The 25,058-nt window shown below is 42.5% G+C and overlaps 2 protein-coding genes and 4 non-coding genes across 6 annotated transcripts; 5 read left to right on the plus strand and 1 right to left on the minus strand.

Annotated features, from left to right (window-relative positions):
* The first annotated feature begins 5,709 nt into the window (after positions 1-5,709).
* On the plus strand, positions 5,710-7,048 carry LOC118791643 (lysophosphatidic acid receptor 4). Its single transcript, XM_036549088.1, has 2 exons — positions 5,710-5,766; positions 5,955-7,048. Exon 2 carries the CDS (start codon positions 5,975-5,977, stop codon positions 6,962-6,964), a length of 990 nt encoding a protein of 329 aa, XP_036404981.1. The 5' UTR covers positions 5,710-5,766; positions 5,955-5,974; the 3' UTR covers positions 6,965-7,048.
* A 7,492-nt stretch (positions 7,049-14,540) lies between these two features.
* Positions 14,541-18,873, plus strand: her8a (hairy-related 8a). Its single transcript, XM_036547536.1, has 4 exons — positions 14,541-14,603; positions 15,487-15,582; positions 18,031-18,109; positions 18,353-18,873. Exons 1-4 carry the CDS (start codon positions 14,541-14,543, stop codon positions 18,871-18,873), a joined length of 759 nt encoding a protein of 252 aa, XP_036403429.1.
* A 2,178-nt stretch (positions 18,874-21,051) lies between these two features.
* trnal-aag lies at positions 21,052-21,133 on the plus strand. Its single transcript has one exon. It is a non-coding gene; the product is annotated as a tRNA-Leu (tRNA).
* Positions 21,134-21,281: 148 nt separating this feature from the next.
* trnas-cga lies at positions 21,282-21,363 on the plus strand. The gene has a single exon. It is a non-coding gene; the product is annotated as a tRNA-Ser (tRNA).
* Positions 21,364-21,707: 344 nt separating this feature from the next.
* trnas-gcu lies at positions 21,708-21,789 on the minus strand. The gene has a single exon. It is a non-coding gene; the product is annotated as a tRNA-Ser (tRNA).
* Positions 21,790-23,206: 1,417 nt separating this feature from the next.
* On the plus strand, positions 23,207-23,288 carry trnal-aag. Its single transcript has one exon. It is a non-coding gene; the product is annotated as a tRNA-Leu (tRNA).
* Positions 23,289-25,058: the final 1,770 nt, after the last annotated feature.

The following is a 25,058-nucleotide window of genomic DNA, read 5'->3' on the forward strand; positions in this document are numbered from 1 at the left end:
TGCCGTGTTTCAGATGAGACTTAGGTGCGGACCCATCACGGTCATTAAAGACCTTATGGCACTTTTTCTTTGTGAACGGGGCTGCCTGTCCTGGGCAAAACTCACAATCAGGCTCTTTCACAGTGGCCTACTAATAATCTTCCAGTACAATTGGCCAGATAATTACCTCCCCATCCACTTCAGCTGATGGGTGGTGAGTGCTCTGGTGCACAATGGCTGCAGTGCATCAGCCAGGTGAGTGCTCCTCATTGGTGGTTTAGGTGAGTCAACCACCACCTCTCTTCAACACAGTAAAGCACTGTAAGTCTCTTGGAAGCTACATAAATTATATTATCATTATTATTGTTATCATTATCATGTTATCATCAAACTGGCTGGAGTTAGTGTGCCATGTCAATAGCTCACTGATTTGAAGCAATCATAGATTTCGCCATGGAGAGAATAGACTTTTGATTGGTTCATTAGGGTTGGTGAATGACAGCACATGGTAGCCCCACCCATGGGGACACAAAATGTAGCCAATGCAGCCATAAGACGGCCAGTCTTCATGGAAACCCCTGTCCGCAATGTCACAAAATGACATGGATCCTGGATTGGTCTCTGGAGAAACCAAACACTCACAGCCAATACTACTCTTACACGTGATCTACTGATACGGTCGATGTGATGACAACAGACCTTGCTACCTAGCCTCTGTGACTGAAAAAAGGTATGGATGGAATTAGACAAACCTGGGTGTCGTTACTGTCATAGAGTCAAGGAAAGAAATTACTTTAATCGTACTTAACGTTTAAATGTAATCCTGATTAAAACAGTATCATATCCTTTTGTCAAACTGTTGTTATCTTGTTAAATCATGTGACTTATGCATAGATAGTATACAAAGTATAACTTCTGGAAAGGTTTGGAGGAATTATATTTTTCTGCCGCAAGTAAAAATACAGCTTTTACAGTCTGTTATCTGTTCTACTGAATATACTGTATTTATACTATGTGCAATAGGGATGTAACGGTACATTGGGCCCACGGTTTGGTATGTATCACGGTTTTTGGGCCACGGTAATGGTATGGTTTCAGTATCTTTATATTTAAGAAAAAAATAAAAACACATCACCTTTAAACAATGAACTCTTTATTTTGCCTATAGACAAATAAAACTTTCCATTTAGAAAAATGGCAGCATGACTGACTAGACCTGGTTTCTGTCTCTACCGTATGAAATCAGGGGCAAAAACATTAAAATTAAAAGTGCTTCTTTGTACAATGTGTGTGTAGTCTGCAGTCTTGCAATAAGCAAGTTTGGAAATTATAGGAAAATGGCATATTGTAATACCAAGGTTCACATGTGCATATTGAACCATAGGGGGCATACTGAACGGTTTAACAACATACCGTGTGCCATAGCATCCCTAATGTGCAATATGCATTATGCATTAGGTCAGCCTATGTTTGCCTTTCTTTTAACAACTGTCTATTTGACAAGCTGTTATTGTTTTGTACAGTATGAAAATGTCATAACAAGTGTAGTACATATTAATGATAACTGCAACAAGCTGCAGATAAGCATGCAACATAAGGAACTAAGTCCTGAATAATGTACTGAAAACCCCTGTATAAACCAAACATCCTCCTTTATGGTAAATGCATTCGAATTGGCGCTACTTACACCGCGACTGTTCCGTTTTTCTTAATCGAGTGAGAGGCTCTTGTCTCATACAGAACAGGAAGGACTGAAGCGAGAAGGGGGGCTCCTTTAATCACATCTGCAGCGCATCGCCAGTGTGCTTGAATGTCACCAGCAGAAATCCGTTACAGAAACCGCACCGCATTTAAAGGCAGCGTCGGGCAATAGCTTTTCACATGCCTGTGAGGATTCGCCTACTCGTGATAACATCTCCCACGTCTGCTTTTCTCTTTTTCCTATCGCACTATGGTCCTGTCTACAACATTCAAGTTTCAGTTGGAACATAAAGTTGCATTCCGAACATCTGCGGATGAAAAGCTGGCTCTGCGCATCTTTGCCAGTTTAACAATGTGAGGGTCTTTGGTTCGGACAAACCGTGGACTTTTCACAGCAATCAGGCCCCAGCTGGCCGTGTGGCTGGGGAGGCTCAGCCAAAAAGTTAGACTGAGCTTGAGCTTTATCACTGAGCCATTGTTTAGGACCCATTGGGCATCTGAAGCCCTATTTTTATGGTCAATTTAAAATGGGAAATGAGAGGAGCAGTAACATATGCTAGTGTGCCACACCCATGCCTTCACAAACCAGCCAGGACTCATTTTCTTTTGCACCTGCTTTCCTAAATTTAGTGCTTACTGAAACTACTTGCTTCCTTCACAAAAGAAGAGATGCTTGAGCAGGAGTACAGTCACAAAATGATAGTGTGTCAAAAGAGAGGTACTGTGACTGGTTGGTTGCTAAATCAAGTTTTATAAACACACAAAACTCAGGGCTCCGCAGTGGCTCAGCTGTGTCATTTGCTAATAAAGATACCACAGAGGTGGACTGAATCTCCACTGGGGAAATGGGTGGGTCTGTCAGCCAAGGTCCATAAGTTGCAAGTGGCATGCATGTATATTGGAGGACTGTTACAGTAGGAGAGGCCTAATGTATAACTGGGCATTACAAAACATGGGTGAAAAGGGGAACAAGCAATCTCTCCCCCCCCCCCCCCCCCACCCCCCCCAAAAAAAAAAAAAATAAAGTATTGAAGATATGGTCACCTTCTAAGGGTTCAAATGATACACAACAGGGTGTCATCTTTTCTTTAGCAGATGTTCACACTTTCAATCTCCATTGCAAAAGTTCAAACCAGGCCTTATGCAAACATTTTCAGAAAAACGTTTTTGAAAATATTAGATAAGCCCTTTTACGCTGATACAAAAAAATCAATTTCCTGCTTCGGTAAACATCTCATTTTCCATCCACTTGAGTTTCGTGTTCTGAAACTGTTTTTTTCTCTTCTGCATGGGACGGGTCTGTCCATAGTTGCCGCAGTTTCCTCACTGCAGATTGGAAAGGAAGGAGATCTAAATAAAGATTCAAGGTTTAACTGGGGGAGAGGCGTCTCAAACTGTACTGTGCAAACCCAAGGCCTTGAACATCAATATACACGCAAATGTGTCCAAACGTCAAAATGAAACAAACATTTTGCGCTTCTGCGGGCTACAGTTTGCATGTTCACGGACTTAATAGTCCACATCAGAAACACGAAGGAAATTTGACCAAAGTGGACTGGACTGTGGTACATGCCTATGCTGTGGCGTGGCATCCCAAACCGAAACAGTGAAGCTCTTTCAAAACTGAAAAAAAGCAAATGGCTTTAACTATGCATCTGTCTTGCTGGCTCCTGTGAGAGAAGCAGGACCTCAGCAGAGTTGAGACCCACACCACAAAACCACAGACAAACAGCATCTGAATTGAGCTGCTGGGTTCTGTCATCTTTTTTCTGCCTCTGCACACACCCTGTTCAATTTGATTTTCATCACTGCTCCAATTGCTTGCCACAAATGAATGTGTCTCAGTAAGATCTATTCTTCAGCTCAGGTCTCCCATCCTACATTTGTCACAAATAGATCAAACTGTGTGGACACAACCCAATAGCTAGAACCTTTATTTAGATTTCCTTCCTTTCCTTACTGTGTAAAGGTTAATGCAAGCATTAGTGTTTTTTTATCATATGTCATTCTGTTCTTCTGTATTTTGAATAACAGAATGCAGTTCACGTGTGTGTGTGTGTGTGTGTGTGTGTGTGTGTGTGTGTGTGTGTGTGTGTGTGTGTGTGTGTGTGTGTGTGTGTGCGTGTGTGTGTGTGCGCGCGCATGTGTGTGTGTGTGCAATAGAGTGACTTTAGGTGGGTGACATACATTAGGGCTTTGCCTCTTCATGGACGAGTTTACCTCCACAATGTCTTCTGTTGTCACTGGAGAATAATACATCTTGCACCTGAAATTGCACTAACTTTCAGTTGCTGCTTCAAATACAGATATCCATGCTCCTGAGACACAGGGTGAGGAAAAGAAAGCATCCTCGCTTCTCAGGCATTTCTGAATCATTGCATCTGGGCAACTGTCTCTGGGCAAAAGGTTGTGAATGAAATTCTTCTGCTGATTGGCTCAATTTCCAAATTGCAAGAGAACTGTACCTCATACCTAATTCAAAGGTCTAAATCAGAATTTTAGCTTAAAATGACCTGTAAAAAAATTAATGACAAATGAACATTCTGTAGAACTATAAAATCATTGTCTTTGTCAACTCCAACTAACTTGCCACGTCAGATAAAAACAAACCCCCAAAACCATCTTGGAAAAATCAGTTGTGGTAAATCATTTTAATCATCATTTTGCAAACTCTGGGTCTTTGTTTTAAAGTATTGTTGACAGTCCTTCAAATGTAATTAATTTGATCCAGTGATCAGATCAGTGTTGCCTGATGGCTGGTTTTTTTCATCTCATTGTGTATGAGAAAATGGCTTTGGCTAGGCAGAGATATTTTGAGCTACTTTTGTACAGGTTTTTGAAAAGTTTTTGAATCCCTTTCTCCTCATGAAAATGTTGAAACACACCCTTTCAATAGCACATTACAGATCATTTCCCCAATTCAGTTAGTTGCACTGATACAAGACAAGTTTACCCCATACAAATCCTAACCTTAACCATTACATAGAACAATACAAAACTGACCTCAAATCAGCACTTAAATCAAATTTGTTTGGAAAGCTAAGTGGGTCCTGTTTGAGGCATCTTTTTATCATGTCCTGAAGTCAAATGTTCAGCTGTCATTTCATACCAGAACATGTGTTCTGATCAAGAGAAGTATACATGGGTGGGAACAAACATGTAACACCGATCACCAAAATCTGTTTTGGGTGGGTTTTTAGTGCCTTGGGTGGGATTTTGTTTCTGAAGTATAAACAAAATCTGGCAACCCCGGACCACAGGGAAGGTCCTCAAAGCACTCAGGCTTCTACTCTTGGTGATAAACCTGATGAACATGTCTGAACTCGTAGATACAGTACCTTGATGTGTGGCTAGATAATAATTTAAGTTTTAAACGGCTTATAGGTTGACTAAAAAGAATAAAGATTAGAAAAACATTCAGGCTGGTTTTTCACTTCCTATACAAATAATATATCATCATCATCATCTTATGCAAGAAAAATTGATTTCCTGCCCTACCCTTCCCTACTTCAGGACTGTGCTGAAGTTTATATGTATGCACCAACCTCATCCCTGCATCTGTTGGAGACCCTTAATCATAGAGCTCTCAAATTCATATTTATCACTGTGTACTCAGAAGCGAGGTTGGTTCCCCTTAACAACTTGCAGACAGTACAAATGGCACACTTCTATTTGCAAAGCTGTTATTGGCAAACCGCCTTCCCATTTGTGAATCTAGAACTGTCAGCTCAGTGTATTCTTAGCCTTGGCTTGCAACCCCATATCCGTTTTTAATGTTGCGAAAATCAAGACTTGGTTTGGGGGAAAAAGCATTTCAGTACTTTGCACAATTATGTTAAACAGGAGAAGTCTACAGGTTAGTTAACAGTTATCAGTTTAGATTAAAACTGGATGCATTCATTGCATCAGATGATTTTTAAAAAATTACATTGCAAAATATGTTGCAGGCAAAGTGTACATTTTTGACTTGTAGTAGTTAGTTCCATTAATGTATGTTTTAATTGTTTGTTTGTTTTCTGTTATAGACTAAATACTTCACCTTGGATCCTGGGAAGGACACTTCTTGTAGAAATAAATCCATTAAGTGTATGTATTTTGATTGTGAAGATCTTTATGTTCTGTGACAGTTCCATGCCTCTATGCCAGACATAGCTTTGTAGGGTTTGATCTAAGATTTTACCTCATAAAAACTCCCTCTGTTCGTGGGACATTTCTCATTCAAGTTCTTTGTTCATCCAAAATAATTGTCCCTTCTCATAACTTTCTCCTAACAGCTGTGACTAGGGGGAAAGCCATGATGAACACGTCCCAGAACATGTCCCAGAATGCCTCTTCGAAGAGGAACCTGGTCTTTGTCGGGGCGTACACGCTGGTCTTCATAGCTGGCCTGATCCTCAACCTCATTTCGCTGGTGGTCTTTTGCCGCCAAAGCAAGTCCCGCTCTCACACCATAGTCTACATGACCAACCTGGCCGTGGCTGACCTGCTGCTGGTCTGCACCCTACCCATGAGGATCTATTACCACCTGGGCTTCTCCGACCTGCCTCAGACGCTGTGTGAGGTCCTTGGCCTCACCCTCCTGGTCAACATGTACGGGAGCATCTTCCTTCTGACATGCATTAGCGTCGACCGCTGCATGGCTGTCTGCTTCCCCATGTCGGCCCGCGTCAAGGACTGGCGAAAGAAGGCTGTACTGGTGTGCCTGTGTGTCTGGATACTGACCATCGGTGCCAGCCTGCCCATCTACCTGTTCAAGAAGAAGAAATCTAACCGGGGTGAGCATCAATGTTTCGGGAGTGCCCCCGTCTATGCCACACAGCGGGTGGCCGTAGCCACCACACTCACCATTGGATTCAGCGTGCCCCTCGCCTCCATACTGACATGCTCCTGGTTCCTGATCCGGGCCATCGGGCGAAGTGAGGCGGTGCAGACGGGCGCGGTCGACAGCCAGAAGATCCGGCGCATGATCACCGTCAGCCTGGTGATCTTCCTTGTGTGCTTCCTGCCCTACCACCTCATCCTGGGGCTGCTGTACGCCAGCCCGGACCGCAGATCCCCGGAGGATGCGGAGGGCCCGAATTTCCCCCCGGCGCTGGTCTCTGCTTACCAGTATAGCCTGGTGCTGGCCTGTTTCAATGCCATGCTGGACCCGCTGGTGTACTACTTCACCACAGAGACTTTCCGGAACAACACCATCAACATCAACACCATCAGGAGGATGCTGCCTCTACAGAGCCACAGCTCGGACAGCAACCATCGTTCTCAGGTCCCTCTCAACTCTTGAACCCCTTCACCCACATAGGTGCACACATACATACACACACACACACACACACATACACACACACACACACACACACACACACACACACACACACACACACCACTGATGTCCAGCAGCACACACTCACAGTGAGGGATTTGTGAGTAATCACTGCATGGCTTTTCATGGGGGTCCACGTCTGTGAATATGGCCCGTTGAGCCTGAACACAGTGATGAACATAGATGTCTGCTGCCCTTTGTTTGTTCGTTCGTTGTTTCGTTTTCATCACGCCCAGCACCATGTCCAGCTGCGAACACTGGTTTGGCTGTAAATGTCGAACTATCGCATGGTGGTCACACAGCTCTGAAACTTCTTTATTTTTGAACATTCTCAACGCTTAATAATTGAAGCGTTTACTTTTTTTTATTACTTTTTACTTATTTATTACTTTATTCCTTTTCTACTTTTAGCACTGATTCAGCACTGTAAAATGTGTGTAAGAGTGTAATATATATTTATTCACAACAAGCATAAATCTTTATGTATTGTGGCAGTGACAATGTTATGCACGTTACAGTGACGTGTGGTGAGGTCAATGGCTGGGGAGGCACTGGATAGTAACAGAGCCAGATTTAAACACATATGAATCCGATAGAGGTATCTTAAATTCAATAAGTTACTTAAATTAAATAAGTTACTTAGACTATGGAAGGCGAGGACATGTAATGAAGAGGTCTACAAACATTACATTGGTGACACACAGAGAGATAGTAACAGGCACGCGCTTATTGCCCGCGCTCCACCCAGTTTCTGAGGGTGTGTGCAATCAGGGGGGAGGCTGAGCTCGTCGCTGCTCCACCTCTCGTCTCTCCCTGTATTTGCAGCTGAGCTCTGCAAATTTTGTGATTTTGACTATAAAAAAATGATTGGAATCATACAGAAATGACATTTATAACACAGATCAGTGGGAAAATTTTAATATTTATTTTATTATTATTATTTTTACTCTTCGTAACAGCTATTTTCATTGGAGTATGACAGGTGAGGCTCTGCCTCCCCTTCCTCCCCTGACCGTACGTCCCTGGCATGTTATGTCTTTGCATTTAGCAACATGTAAAATCTGTTAAAGCTATGTAAGTCTATGTGTGGATGGGTGTGTGTCATAAGATATATCACTTCAGATGAGGGAGATGATTGTCATTGCCCTACATGTAATATTATTGCTGCACTGCTGTGATGTCCTGATAAAGCAAAAAAAAAAAAAAGCATTGTGCAGAAGTAATGTTTGGAAGGCGGCCATCTTGCTGAGAAACAGGAAGGCGAATCAATGCAGAACTAATTTGCATGTTCTTTGATGCTCAGAGAGCTGCATGGTTTAGGAAGGCGCAAATGATTCATTGTCTGAAAAAAGACACATTTCTTTGTTTGCCCATTCATTACCGAAGATGGCAATGGCGGGACAATTTGAGAAAGCGCATGACCAACCTTTCATAAAATCTCATGGGACCAGGGTTTGTTGTTCCGCGTGAAAACCTCACCCATCCCACATGGTGGCAAGCTAAAATCGGAAGTGATTATAACTGAGATTACAGGTGCAGACTTACCTTAACGATAAGCCTGAGCAATACCAATCTGGAGGGCACAAAACAGTCAGCAGATTGATCAGTCAATCAAGCAGCCAATCAAACTGCTCCAAGTATAGCACCCCTTTAGCAATAAAAATGTCACAGTGCAAGGTGATGGCAAACTCACGTTAAACCCTTACAGAAGAATAGCACAGTTCTCCGCCACAGATTTGTGAAGTTTAGCCTAACCATCAGTAGCATGCCCTCACCACTGCATTCACCTACTGCATGAACTTATATTGTACTTGATCAGCATTGATGAAATATTTAATTTTAATGCATTAGATTACAGTATTGTCATTTAGCAGATACCCTTGTCTAGAGCAACTTACACGGTGTATCTAATAAAGTAGCATGATAGCATAATAAAGTTGCACAGGACACCACTAACCACACATGAACAAGTGTCAGTGCCAAACATTGTACTGAGACCACAAATGTCTGCCTACATTGACATGTAACTGCAAAGTAATATGTACAACTTTAAGGACTATAGCATTCCAAACAGAATGCTAACACATACCACACACATGCTAGTAAACCTCCACATACCCAATTACACAATACTCTGAAATACACTTTCACAAATAAAAAGACAGCATTTAAATGACATTTTGCTTGTGGTGAAGAGGACTGAGCCATTTGTGTTCCTTGGAAAAAAAACTAGGCAGCATCTAATGTGTGAGTGATAAGATTTTTTGTCTTGTCTCTTCAGTCACCATCAGGTTTAGGTATCATGAGCCAGTGGCGTCGCACCAATCAATTAAGATGGGCACGTGCCCGCTAAATATTTTGTAAAAATATATTAATAATTATTCAAGCAATCAATAACCTGCCTACATCGTTAAGCCTGCAGTCAGGGTAACCGGGCCTAGGTTTAGCTGAAATGAGTGAGCTTCCTCCGCCATACCGCACCTCTTCCTCCCCCATCCCCCACCCCCCACCCCTCATCCTTCCCGTCTTCTACCGATAACTCCCCATCATCCACGAGTTCATCTCATGTCGCAGCGGCACTAAACAAGTTTAGCTATATTTAGCTGTTTACAATTGCTAGCCAATCAAATGTGCTGCTGCAAGAATAAGAAGGCAACTGAATTGTTCCTGTGTTGTCCCACAGACATATGCTGCAGCAGCCTAAAACCGTCAAAATATGTCACGCACATGTCTACTTGGCTAGCTATTCAATCAATAACGTAGCACAGACATACTGTGAAGCTGTGTTATCAACTTATGTTAATGCTAGCTAGCTAACGTTAGCCAGCAAGGTCCCCCATCCTTAGTTATAACGGCAAACCAGCTACAGCAGTTTGTAGTTTTGGCCTATAGTATAGCCTTTACCAATTACACTGTCTGTCAGTGCTTGCTACCTAGCCACCAACACAACACAGCCTTTTCCATCTCCATGTCACGTATTTTGAACACAACTAGTGAACTATTTTCTGGCTGACGTTAACTAGCTAGCTAGCTAGCTAAATGTTACACTGCCAAACTTAATTACTTAATTTCATGCTCGCCGCATAACTTACATGGTGTGTTTTTGCCAATTAATTTATGAGCCAGTTGTTTTTTTTGTGGATGTGTCTGTGTATTTTTTATGTCTTGTGTGTGGTTTTGAACATGTCTGAAAATGGTGCCCACCCACAAATTTGGTTTGAATGACACCTCTGCATGAGCAGAGAGAGAAAGGTCTTTAACACAGATGCTGTATGTGCGTGCCCACATGTGCGTGCACACACACACACACACACACACACACACACACACATACACACACACACAAGCATGCAGGTATAACAGGCAGGTAGGTTTGCTGCAGGTTTTGTAAAGCAGCCTTTGCGCTCTGCACACCCAACCAGCAGGTTGCATTGGGTTGCTGAGCTAAAGACCAAGGGCCCATGGTAAGGCCATCAGCCAAACTCTTATTAAGGCTGCAAGATGCGAGATCACCTTCCGCAGGCGAGTGTGGGCTATCTCACACGTCTGAACACAGCTGCAGGCAGCATACGCTCGCTCACCGAAACACATGCAAATATGCACACAAGCAGAGGGAGCACACCCGCATGCACACAGGCACACTTCAGCAGGGTTTTCAACAGATTTCCCTCAGTGCCGCATGGGTCAGAAGTCAAAAGTGAAAGATGATATTCACATGCTTTTGTGTTTATCTTAAAAAAAAAAAAAGAACACCATTATTGTGTTGATGGCCTACTTCAGACATGCCACATATTCTTTCCACCCGCTCTGCATTCCACCTCTGGTCTATAAAAGCATTGAATATTCCAAGTTTTAGAGGCATAAAACAAACCCTGCACCTTTAATCTTTTTACGACTTTAAATAATGGATCCGCAAATTGCTCAACCAAACGAAACATGTGAAACAATTTCTGATTTTTCTGAACTGAAAGGGTTACAAATTTTGTGTCTTTAAAATGTGGCAATGGCCTTCTGTATCTGTGTTGTGTAATATCCTGTAATGCTTCTTCAGACTGAGATTACACATTTTCTGAAGAACACTTTAAACAACACGTTTTTTTTGCTTTAATTTCCAGATGTACCAGACACTGCCTTTAGACTAATCCTGCGTTTTAAACTATCAACTCGACCTGCTTCAGGTCCCACTCCACCCACCCACCCATTTGCACCTGCACTTACACCAACGCACATTTACAACAAATTATGCAGAAACAGGAATTAGCACCCAAACACCCAGTCTGTCAAGTCTAAGAGTACACAGATTTAAACACGCCAACACAGAAGCTGAGAGATCAATAAAAAAGTTCTTGTCATAGTGTTTAACATTTAGCATGTTATTGTGTTCTTGGGCAGTTGCCAGTCGATGCCATACAAAAATAACTCACTCACTCTCTCAGGAGGAAAGCAATGGTGTTAAATACGTCCCTTGATTCAATGACTATACTGGCATTTAGCTATAAAAAAACAAAAACTGTATTTTCACTTCCTCCACTCAACGTGTGCAAGCCAAAAGAAAAGGACACGGAGCGCAAAGTTCTGCAAAGGGTAATTTCAAGCAAAAGGAACCGAACGTTTGGCAACCGTCGGGGGATGCGCGTCTGTGGTGGCGCGCGCTTGTTCAACTTCCCTGGTGTTTAATTTTGCCACCCTGTGAGGTGGTGCTTCTGTGTGTAGGCGTCGAGATGCAAGGGCCCGGCTTCGCTTGGAAGACTCACAACAGGCACGCACCTGCATGCTCAGATCACACTTACCCCAAAATGCAGATGTAACACAACCGCCAACACCAACGCACAGTAAGAACTGTCACCGCTCTGTGACAAAATTTCGACCAAAGATCTTGTGATGACATCATCATCTTTCACACTATACACCCACAACCGAGTTCGTTTGTTTTGCTCCATGTTAGTGTAACTACCTCAGCATAATCTAATTAAAAACACGTTTACTCTGCAGTTGATCAATATCGATCAAAATGTGCAATTGTTATGACTGCCACTGATATTTCATATTTAGTTTGAACGTCTTCTTTATCATCTTATCAATGCACTCGTTTGCATACCGCTATTGTACCCTTTGTCAAAGCACTTAACCTCCCCACCTGTATAAATTCATAAAATGTAAAAACAAAACAGTCTGCGAAACAAAAACGTAAATTTAATAATCCGAGATTACCAAAGATTTATCGCTATCTGAATGTGTATTTTCTTCACTTTGCCGACAGCAACTGCATCACACGAGTCCCCTTCTGTGGAAGAGGTTGGCAGTTTCCACACATGGAGCAGTGCCAATCGCGTGTCCCGCGTCGCCCCCTAGTGCCACAGTCGAACTGCTCCTTTGTACCCCTTACGAAAAGTAAAACATCTATTGTCGCGCTCCTATTGCGGTGACTATGGCAATGGGTAGAGAAAGCTCACTGTAAGACTGCACAGAGAAAGATTACGATAAAGAGGCATGTTTACACAGCATGCATACAAAAACCACAGGTGGGACCGAGAAGATGTGTACGTGCTCGTGCTTTATCAGTCTAAATGTACACCCGTGAGAAGGTTTGTCTGAATTCCAATTAACGTCTGAAAGCAGTCTGTTTTTTTTCCTTTATGTGCTCTATGCAAAACCAGTCCTCCGCTGCAGAAAAAGAGGTAAATAAGTCACGACTAGCTAAACGCAAATTCTGAAGAGAAAAAAAGGAGAGAACACAGCAAGTGTTGGTGTCATTAATGCAAATCAAGATGAAGAACAGAAAATGCATAAATGTATTTCTAAAAAGATCTGTTGAACCACTTCCTTTGTAAATTTGTGTTTTTTACAAAAGACTGTAAAGTTGCACCAACCAAAATTTAAATAGGCCTATGTTTTCAGTGTCTACACTACAAAGCTTCAATAAATTCCTTTTGCTGCGCCGTATTCATCACAAAAGAGAGGAGCGGTCTGCAACTTTGGGATGTCACCCTTCCCCCATGACTCCTGCCAAGTCCCATTTCGCGAAAAAAAAAAACTAATTCGGATTTAAGTGCTTAAGATAGCCATTAAAGCTTTAGCACCCTGGCTATTATTCTCTCAACTGAGGGTCATTACAGCAGGACAAGGAGCAAAAAAGAGAGATCTTCGCGCGCTTCATTGGAGTGTGTCCGTCTCGAGGATAATGGAGAAAACAATGGAGCAGAGAGGAGGGGGTCGGCGCGAGGAGGAAGGAGGGTGGGAAAGGCAGAGACAATGCACAGAGATTCCCCCGCCGCGTTCCGAAGCTGAAAAGGCGGAACGCTATTTACTATTGTTGTGCGATTCTTCCCCTTCATCTCCCTTTATGCTTTCTCTTGAGGGAGTCTGTAGGGGGTGGGAAATTCAGCGAAGGCTCTTGATACATCTAGATAGCTACTTATTTTATGCCTTTGGTACGTTCAGTCTCAGTTTTCTCCCGTCGACGTGATACGCTAATCGATTTCAACGTACTGGTCTTTTCCTTGGCGATAGGCCTATCTGATTTTACTGCAAGGTGGGCGAATTAGTAAAATAGAACAGCAGTTCTTAAATGTGAAATCCAAATATGAAGATTTTTTTAAAAAAATTGAACAGATATTATACATCATGAAAACGGTTGGCATGCTTCTGTCACCAATCAACAAACATCTAACAACGACTAACAGATAGTGTAATCATCACCATGTAATAACGGGTTATGCAGCGCACAAGTAAAGAGTTTATCAGGGGTTACTTAATACTTAATACACCGTTAAATACTGTTACATGACTTCAAAAATTCAGTCGTTTGAATTAAACACTGTAGTTTGCGTGACCACGTGGGTCGATTTTTACTTTTTCTGCTTATGCATTTCTTTCTGAGACGACACGATGAACACCTGAATTAAATGATTATACCAGGGACACCAGACAGACAGATATCATGGTCCACAATATCAGCACCGAAAGGAAGATTGTGATAAATGCATGAATAAAACTCGCGTCCTCTAAATGTTGCGAGATTCAGTTTCCTGAGTGCTGATCAGTTTGTTGATCTGAGCCACAGGAAACCACTTGTCACTAATGATAAGGGCCCTGCTTTAAGACGGAGAGATGAAACAGATCAGTGCCAGCTAAGCCGCACCTGTCTGACTCTGATAGTCCCAGGACATATAAAACACAGCTACCTCCCTTCAGCACCGCTCCGTCAAACCTCACGCGCGCCACCCCTCTCTGCTTTCCATTCATCCGTGGCTTGACAACGGTGATAGAGTGGACATGATGGCAAACACGTCCCCCCGGGACTGTGGGAAAGTGTGGGGGAAAGAGCACCCATACATTGTCATGTAAATGTTATTGGGTGGAGGCGGTGCACGTATAAACCCCTCTTCCCATCACATCTCACGTCTTTCGAAATCATTTAACACAACATACACTGCCTCGAAACAGAGAGCTCGTTTGGAAGGTACATAAAGTGACAAACACCGTAGAAAAAAAACAAGACGACACTTAGGTATTTTAAACTTGGTGCAAGTGGGGGATGACAGCGTCCAACATGGGTAGCGTTTCCGAAAGGAATTTCAACGCAAAGGAAGAGAGAAAGGTGGGTAACCTAAATTCATGCAACCGCTTCGAACTGATCATTCCATATGATGTTCGAAATACCGCTTTGCAGTTCATAACTGTACGCTTGTTACCTAAGTGGCTACAGGTCAATCGCAAACGCAGCGTGAGTCATGTCGCATGGTGTCTCCAGCACAGAACTCACTATCTACGACTTCATGTTATACTTCATAGAATTTCCTTCCTACGTCGTCAACAAGTATGACATTGCACATTTCTGTAGTTGTGTATAGGTCTTGTTGAAATGTAGGTCATCTGCTAGCCGAAATCGTTCAGCGAAACTGCCGTGGTTGTCTTTCCAAAAGACGATCTTTGAAAGTTCTTTTGACAAGTTTAGAGCAGCTCTTTAAGTCGCCTTGTGTAGCCAAGCTGCAAAACAACTGTGACTAGGACTAATTGCAAAGTTAAGCGCTGGACTGGTGTCATTCAAAAATTTGAAGGTCTTCTTGAAGGCCCAAAGGGGCTGCATTTGCCAAATCTTGCAGCCATTGTTCCTGCCTCATAAGCGAATGCCAAATTCCCTGTGACGGCAAGCTTGAACCGATTCACACCCATTGCTTCTGGTTGTGTAAACGATCGTTTAATTTCCCCCTGTGGATGAATGAATAAATATAATGAAGTCAGACAAACGATAATCTTCGAATCAATTCAAGCCCATCAATTCGGGGGGGAGGGGGGCGACTGTAGTCTTGTCCAACTGATGAAAACGGATCAAAAAGAATCTGACGATCCGTTTCATTAATGTAAGATCGCTTCATTTATGACCAGATCCACTCAGAATAAGACTTTACAGAAGCAACCGACGAAGAAGTTCACTTGTTGATATTCGCCTTCCTTCTTTATCGTCTCTCTCGTCGCCTCAGCTGCGGAAGCCCTTGATAGAGAAGAGGCGTCGGGAACGAATCAACTGCAGCCTGGAGCAGCTGAAGGGTATCATGGTAGATGCCTACAACCTTGACGTGAGTATGGGGGACTCACCACTACCTGCAGAGTTTTGAACGCTCAGGTAGAGGCATCGTACACGCTCACCCGGACAGAGGTTGCTGAATACGTACTGAGCGTGGGTAGAGCGTAGCACACACATACATAAACATGAGTTTACTTAAAACAGTGGGGGAGTATGGGTATTCCCCTAAGAACTCGACCTTTAGCACAAGAGCAGAGGGAACTGCTTCAGGTGCTCATTAAATGCATGTCTTTTTTATTTGATGTGGAGTTAAAAACTTTGTCCAAATCAAAGAATGTGTAGAGTGCAGCAAGGGTTGAAAAAAGCAGTGACCAACCAATAAATACTTCACATGACCTTCTCTTGAAGTTACCCTCCCAGCTATGACTTTGCAGTACTGGTTCTGTCCTCAGCTGTCAAATCTGCATGATATACCAGGACCTATGCACCACAGCTAGCACCAAAAGCACTGGCTTGGTCTTCTGTATTGCAGACAGCAATACTAACCCTCTGCAAAATAGCCCTTTAAGACTACCAAACATCTCACAGATGCATCTTTGAAAAACATGGTCTTTTCCACAAAACTCACAAACTGATGTTACAAATAAGATAACAAAATTATCAAACTGCTGGGGTATTTCCAGGAATTAATAGTTCTGCAATTCAAGGTGCTTGTAACAAACTGAGTCAGAAAACTTACAGACATGACTTTACGCAGCATAACACATACCTAATCAAAAGACTATGCAAAACAAACCAGAGGTCAGAGAGCAGTTCCAACTTCCTTTATTGCTAGAATTGCATTTTGCTACTCTGATCAACATAATCAACCAAACCTCTGTTTAACCATAGAGGTTAGGGTGTTAGGGTGACCTACATGACCTTGTTTTTGAGGAACACAGTAGGCCTATTATTGCAACATCTAAAGAACAGTATTTTTCCCTGAGAAATGACAGAAGAATCACAATCAATGTTCTCTCCATGCAGTCAGTTGTTGCCAGATTCAATCTTGATTTGGGGTTGTGTCATTAGCCATCTGTAGCCAGAGGTCTGCCATGGGGTGTTATTGTCTTCAATCCCTGTCAACTATCCTGTGGTGCACTATAGCTGTTTTCACATATGAACTTCGGAGAATGTCCGGAGAATCGGGTCCGGACATTGTCTGGAGTTGCCTTTTCACACACGTAGCACACAACAGGAGATTGTCCATGTCAAACGCGTTCTCACCTACTGGGAATACTCCGGTTTGGTTTAGGCGAGGGGTGGCGCCTGGGTAGAGCATGCAAGAGGCAGGACATGAAGCAAAACGTACGCTGCAGAAATCGCAGTGGCTGTATTCAAAACCGCCTACTGCATACTGTGTACTGCGTACTACACAAGTATATACTGTATGCTGCATGCTATTTTTCAGTGTAGTACCCAGTATGCGACCATTAATGATTACATTTGTAGTATGTTACATTGTCGTGTGAAATCATTGCGAGTTTAAAAACGTCCAGATTTCCTTGTGGTATTTTCCAGTTAGATGCCACTTGCATTCTCACGAGTGAAAAGTATTGACGAGTTCACGAAAAGTATTCGTGAGTTGAAGTATTTTCGGGGTTTTTTTTTCAATGTCTTACTTTTTGGTGGTACGGGAACATAATGTGGCATGGAGGAGGAGAAGGAGAACATAGCTATTGTACTTTTGGGTAGCCTATAAAAAAATATCACATATACCCATCCAAATGGTGCTACCAGTACACATAATTTACTATTAATTATACATTTATTATAACAGGAAGGTAAGTTTTTGTTGTTTGCTATGTAATGTTAGGTCACCAGTTCACCTATCTCACTATACCTATCACTATTACTTAGCTACAGCTTAGCTAGCTACTAACCAGATAATAAACTACTAACCAATGTTATTAATCATCATAAGAGACAAGTTTTGTCAGTATAGCTATAGCTAACTATCTCTTTAACGATCGTTGGACTCAAAATAACATGCATTTGGATGTATCCGCAATATCAACGAAAGAGTGGAAAGCAATATACAAGCAAGCAGAAAAGAGTATGAAGCAGATGTTTGTATTCTTCCGGTTTTGCACCAGTCGCATGATAGAAAAGTCATCAACATGCCCACACACTTGCTGTGAATTCTCCAGTCAATGACCTGCTCTGTTCATACATGGACTCAATCAGGCATTACACAGACTTTGTACTGGGGAGCTGGCAGGGTAAAGTCCATTTAATGTCCAGTGCGACTGATTCGGAAATTTGCATTCTCACATTCAGCTTCTCCGGGTAATGTCTAGATAAGTTCAGGGTTGCAGTGGATGTCTGAAAGGGGCTTATGGGACTTGTAGTTTATAAAACAGCCTGTGGGTGAGTGTGTGCATTGTGGGGCATGCTTAATGCTCAGTTTGCAGTTCCAAAAAACTTATATGCAGTGCAGTGAAGTTTGTTTTTGTCATAGCAATCCAAGCTGGAGAAGGCAGACGTCCTGGAGATCACAGTGCAGCACATGGAGAGCCTGCAGAGGAGTAATGGGGCAGGTACGGAAGTTTGTCTTCGAAGGGTGTCCTCTTAGTCACGCTGTGCCAAGTTACAGGAGCAAGACAGAGGGTCAATGTTGGGAGCTCAAGTCAAGCTTTGAGAACACATGGGAGGTTTTAAGGAATAATGGTACATTGAAGCTAATAACAAATTGGTTGTTGTGTGGAGATGTTATGCTCAGCTCTCTGGAACCATCTACAGTGGGCTACCACACCTCTCATTCTTATTACCTCTCTGCTCAGGAGTTCCAGGGGGTACTCTGGGGCTGGAATCCCGTCAGCGCTACAGCAGCGGCTACATCCAGTGCATGCACGAGGTGCACAACCTCCTGCTCAGCTGCCCGGGCATGGATAAGACCCTGGGCGCCCGGCTGCTAAATCACTTGCTCAAGTCCCTGCCCCACGTGAGCGGAAAGCCTGGCGGTGCCTTGAGCAGTGGTGCTGCTACAAACAGCAGCAAGGACGGCTGCGGCCCCCTCCCGACCGCTCCACCTCACTCCCCCCTCTCGCTGCCCCTAGCGGCGTTCCAGCCCCATCCCCTTCACCTCCACGCTTCTGCCTCTCCGCCCCCTCCCCCATCTCCCACCAGCCCCCAGCTCTCCCCCCGGTTCCGCGAGGCTGCAGAGGCCAGCGGGGGAAGCCGGGAGCCTGTGTCACCCTCCCCCCCGGGCTCCCCCTCCCCCGTCCCCCACGCTGGCCTTCTTCACCCTGCCCTGCCCCCATTCTTCCCTGGAGGAGATCCTTCCATGTGGAGGCCTTGGTGAATGAAGACAGGGCCCCAACCCCCCTCCAATGCCCTCCCTGCACCCCCTGTGAGAGTTTTGTACCTTTTTAGACAGCATGGTGGGTTTTATGTTGTGAGGTTCTTTGTCATTGAAAGCAACAATCCAGCAGATTTTGCAAGTTTCCGTAAAATGTAAACAAAGCTGGGGGTTTTGGGGTAGAGGAGGGATTCACTGGTTCAATGAAACCGTGTTTATTTTCACAATTAACTTCTTTGGACACTACAGCCTTCAGGACAGAGTGGCCCCATTTGATCATAATGCCATGTACTAAGTGAGGTCAGCAGCAGAGGAGAAATGGAAGCTTGTCCATAAACTGAAATTGATTTCAATGAAATGATTCATGCAATATCTGATGGAATGTTTATGGGATCTGAACAAGTTTTTCAACAATACTCCTCTGTATCGGGACCATTTTGTGGTGTTCCATATTTTCGTTAGCGTTTCCTTCTAATGAAGTAATATCTCTTCTGTGATTCTTTAAATATATTTGCCTTTTTTCAACATCTGTTTCTTTTTTTCAGTTGAAATGGTGGGTGGGAATGGGGAAAATGCAGACTAAGTCTTGAGATGACTAACTTTGATCTTAGATTAAGCTGATTATAGAATGTAACTTGTGTAAGTGTTGTGATTAATGGTAAAATAAAGAGAGGCAAATGTGTTCCTGGAAAACTCACAGTCAGAAATATTGTATTACCAGATCCTAACGATTCAGTAGTCAATTATCTAGTCATGTTTTGCAACCCTGTCCAAAATTGTTTAACATCCTACAATGGCATTTAAAGACTTTTTATTTTGTTGTTCCTTACCTTATAGTGTATGTATATTCATGAGCAAGGAACTGGGTTCAGCAGCAGAGAAATCTCCATTTCTTTGCAGAAATGTTGGTATGTGACATTGTAGACTTCATAGGCAATTCTTTCTATAATGAGTAGTTACACAAATGACTATGTGTACCATTAAGGTAAGGAACAACGTATTTCAGATTTTCTGTGAGGTTGCTCTTCAGTATTATACAGATTCAGAAATTGTTTTCTTGTCTCAGTGCATCAACTGGTAATTTTTCATGTAACTGTGCAAGTAGTTAGATGGTCAAACACAAAATAGATTATGCCAAGAGCAAGGAGAATTGCATTCATGGAAGGAGAATGTGTGTTGAATCTGCTTCTACCTTGTATATTACAAGAGACTGAAGTTCAGCTGGTACCTCATATTGAAGCAGCCAGAATTTAATGTGATTTGTTTTATAACAGTAGTAGTTTTGTATTTGTAAAATAAGCACTCTGATTGATGAAACAACAATGACGAGGTTGCTTGTGAACTCTGTGACATGATGTGTGTAAACAACAAAATAAATAGCAATGTATACTTGGCAGTGTGGTGCCAGAAGCATGTATCTCATCTGTGTTGTATATTGACAAATGCAATTATAAACCTAACTATCACTGTCATGGCTGATATGCTAATATGCTTTTATACCTTATCACAGATTCGACATCCTACTGTATTTTGGTGAGATGTCACAGATGTAATTATGATAACGCAGGGAAATGTCTATTTAGTGAAGTCTTTAAAAATTCTGTTGATTTTGGCCTCCTGGTGTCTCTTCAACATTTGCGTACCTAGACACTGTGGTATGTTTCAGGCCAAAGGAGGTGTTACCTACACGTTTTCCTCTTATGGACTTCACCAAAACTGAGCCACGCTAACACAGGAACTCCCATTAAACTCTGTGATAAAGTTTTCTTTTAATATAGAATATCCACAATCACTTAAATCATAAATCGGTTGTAAAATACCAGTAGCAAAAACAGAGAAATAAATCATTTTAAAGCAGTGGGATGAGTGGGAACAACTGCAATGATATTTACAGACTTCCAAATACTACTCAATAAAATAATCATGATCACTTTTTTAAAACAGACATGTAACATCATTATTTTAATAATACACCTTTAATGTAAAACTGTTATTTGTGGGAATTCGCCTGACCTGAAATTTGTGGCCTTTTTCCACTGGAGAAAATGGCCTGTTTCACGAATTCCACCCAGGCTCTTCTACGCCCTCTTGTGACAAGTTGTTTACTCAAACGCTTAAACGTTGCATGCGCAAATTGTGGTTTGAAATGCCGAACCAGCAATTATTGGCTCTTTGGCGACCGGTAGCGTGGCCGAGCGGTCTAAGGCGCTGGATTAAGGCTCCAGTCTCTTCGGGGGCGTGGGTTCGAATCCCACCGCTGCCAGACAATTTTCGACCAATTAAATGTGACCTGTGTTGGACACAAATGCGGAACACAAGGTTGCACAAGCACGTTTTAGAACTTTAACATAGCCATTACGGTTGAATTGCTGTGAGAATAGTGATTAATGAAAGCCGGTCAGAGTCCTGTGGCTGCGATGGCCGAGTGGTTAAGGCGTTGGACTCGAAATCCAATGGGGTTTCCCCGCGCAGGTTCGAATCCTGCTCGCAGCGAGGAAGCTTTTAAAATGTGGGGGTTCCTGAGCTTTCGGTGAAAGTGTCGTAGGGTAGATATATGAATATGAATTCTAGAGTTTGAAGCGCCCTTCCATTTGAAAAATTTCAAGCTGGAATCATGTGTTACTTGTATTTCACCACATTTCTGTTTCGATATTAATTATTTCTAAAACGCTTTATTGTCACAGCACAAAGTGACAAAGTAAAGTTGACACATGGGCATAGTAATAGCACATCGTGATTCACCACACCATCCCATATACATTTGAAAGTATGCTTTTTGAGAAAGAAATAAGATTTTACAGTGAGGCATTGGTCCGTATGTAGGAAAACACACCGCTCGACGAGGATGGGATTCGAACCCACGCGTGCAGAGCACAATGGATTAGCAGTCCATCGCCTTAACCACTCGGCCACCTCGTCTGGTGTACGGTGAGTTTCACAGGAATGTCTTTCGTATACTACTTGAAAACTTTATGTATCAGATATCATTTGTACACTATTTTATTTGCGCAGTTGTGAGAGTAGTATTTCATTCTAATCATAAATTTTCAAGGTCTTATTCCTTGAGTGAAGTTTGTCAGGAACTATGTATGACAACAGAGACAGTGCCAAAATCACAAGAGTATTTGCATAGTTACATAGAAACATGACATAGCACACGTGTCTTCCCCAGCTAGAATAAAGCCTTCATTTAACCCTGTCCACAAGGGACTGTTATGTGTGTCATCTTGACCTTCCAAAACATTTACTTTTCACTTGCCTCAGTGACTTTCCCTGAACCCCAGACTGTAAAGTCTCCAAACACTACCCTGATCCATTTTACTGATCATGTTATCGAGTGTTCTCTTTTTTAAGCTTGTCTGGGAAATAGCCTGGAGCTTTAATTCAGTTTCCTGTGTTTTCTGAATCCCCCATAAAACTGGTTTCGAAACTTTACTCCAGAAACAGGTTCAAAACGGTTCACACAGTGTCACAAATAGACAGCACATTAACACTGATTGCATTTTAGCGATTACATTAGTTAACGTCTGCTTATACTTTTCCATGCTCAGCCCGCGTAATTGTACCTACTGAATAAACATGTCAAAGCTGACCGTTAGGGATCGTTAGCAGAGCTGTAACATCAGGAATCCATACCCTGTGGCCTTTAATGTGCGTCAGAGCATTGCCTCTGTCATCCATGCCTTACAGGCCCCAAAACCAACTGTCACTAATGATTTTTAAGGTCACTGGCCTTAAAACGTCATTCTATCTCTCTCTCAGAGAAACTTGATAAATTTTATGTTTCAAAGCACAGTGCTGTTGTATTTTTCAAGATTACTTTTTCTCCTCTTGATTATTCTGACCATCCCTTATCTTCTGTGTTCTGCTTCCACAGACCTTTCACAGAACTGTGCATCATTGCTTCAGTGACCTCTCACTGCACGATCTCTCTTCTGTTCAGGTTTTTACTTACCTCTGTGAGAGATGTTGGGAAGAGAGAAAGACAGGTATGTGTCCCCGAGACAATGGCGGGGCATTGGCAAAGTCCAAGAATAGTTTTTGTGTTTCACAGATCTAAATGACATGGATGTTGGCTTTCCAGACTTCTGAATAATACTCAAAAAAATCATATAATAATCAAATAATTACTTTTTAAACATGCGCATGTCACATCATTATTTTATTAATACACCTTTAATGTAAAAAAGTATTGTGTCTATGGCAATTCACCTGACCTGAAATTTGTGGCCTTTTTCACTGGAGAAAAATGGCCTGTTTTGCACAACTTTCTGCAAATTGTCGTTTGAAGTGCAGAACCAGCAATTATTGGCTGCTTATTGTTGTTATTGGCACAGGTAGTGTGGCCGAGCGGTCTAAGGCGCTGGATTAAGGCTCCAGTCTCTTTGGGGGCGTGGGTTCGAATCCCACCACTGCCAGTAAGCTTTTTGACCAAGTAAAAGTGATCTGTGTTAAGCACAAATGTGTTTGGAAAGCGATATGGATGTTGCCTTTCCAGAGGGCCACTGCTGTTCCCTGTAAGGGACTGTATGAGTGATACTGCAGGGTGCAGACCCTGCGATTTCTGGTCTGCTGCCTCTGAAACTGACTGCATGTGTAGGTGGCATAACCATTTGCTTCAAAAACACTGATGACATGCATTGACTGACCAGCTCTGGCCCTGGATCAGTTGTGACAGCAATACAGTCACTGAGTAATAGGAGGCAACGCCTCTGTCTGTCCTGGGACACGTGCAATAGAACACGCTGGGGACATTAAATGGGAAATTTCAGAATCAAAGCCATCTGCAACCTCAATTATACTACAGAGGACGTGTCCCAGTTGTGAATTCAACAGCCTATGTTCTGTGGCACAAACTGCCTGTATTAGATTGGCAGGCATGATGGAGGGAGTGCAGCTGGCCATGGATTGCTTTTTCTGGGTAGGCTGCCATCAGCCCAATTCACTATATCTCCCTGTGTATGAAGTTGGTCCAGGTCTGATCCACTTGATCACTGTGTTTCCTCAGTCTGTTCCATCCTCAGAACATCAGGAGGATTGGGACTATACCTCCATTTTGTTTGATTTGATAAGACTGTTGCTCACAGGTTTAGCTGTCCTCCCATGTATAATTTTGTTCCTTATGCCTGGTGAAGTGTGTTGAGGAGGCAACAGAGGGTGTGTATCAGAAGACCCACACACTACTCGGGTGTAAAGTAAAAAACCGAATGTGAGCTGGCCAAAGAGATCAACATACGCTCTGCCTGAGTGGTGAGGACTTTCACAGACACCTACAGGATGCACATTCCCTTGGGGGACATAATTTCTGTCACAAGGTTTTGGGGAATGGCAGATGCCAAAGCCACCAGGTCCCTACAATTATGATAAATCCACTGCAGAATGCTGATGGCAAAAATTATGGACACATTTTACAGTTGAAAGGGCTAAAGGATCTCTATTTTGAAAATGCTCAAAAAAGTGGTGCGGGGCACCTTTTTGGCACATTTTGAATGGCTGTTGAAGTGGACCCGCTCCCTAAATGGGTTGGTGACCTCTAGTGGAGGATCCCTCACTGAACAGCTGATTGAGTGTTGCTAGCAAGTTTAATCCAAATATCCGAAATGAGTGTGACTCCTGTCATACAGAGAAGGACGTCTTCCGCTTGCTTGGTGATTGCTTAATATTATAAAATGTGAAAGGGCAAATGCATGACTGTGTGCAGTTTTCTTCTACTTGGTTGCAGTCAGTTGTAGAATGAAACACATCACAGAAAAATGTCTTCATATTTTCATATATGAAAAATGAAACTTGCAATAAATAAATCAAATCAGATCTATGCAAATGGACATGGGCTCAATGATGCTGTTTTAGTTTTTAAGCCAGTGATGATGTCAAGATTGAAACTGGAATCTGCATTTCATGAACAACTTGCAGGAGTTCAAATTATTTAAACATGCCACAATGGATGTGCTTTGTCATATTGATGAAGAAAAAAACCTTGTTTTATCTATACTAATGTTTCAGTAATGAGTGAAATTATGTTTAAGGTTTTTGTGATGTGTTTTTATTTTTGAAAATGTAATTTTGTTTAGTTTCTGTCTTTTTTAACATGCTTGATTTTTACTCAATGGTAAAGACTGTGCTTTTTAAAAGTGAAAGTCTCTCTGTGTCTGAAACACTCTTTCTTTTTCAATCAATTCAGTTCAATT

The sequence above is a fragment of the Megalops cyprinoides genome, chromosome 16 (genome assembly GCF_013368585.1).
Source record: "Megalops cyprinoides isolate fMegCyp1 chromosome 16, fMegCyp1.pri, whole genome shotgun sequence".
NCBI lineage: Eukaryota > Metazoa > Chordata > Actinopteri > Elopiformes > Megalopidae > Megalops > Megalops cyprinoides.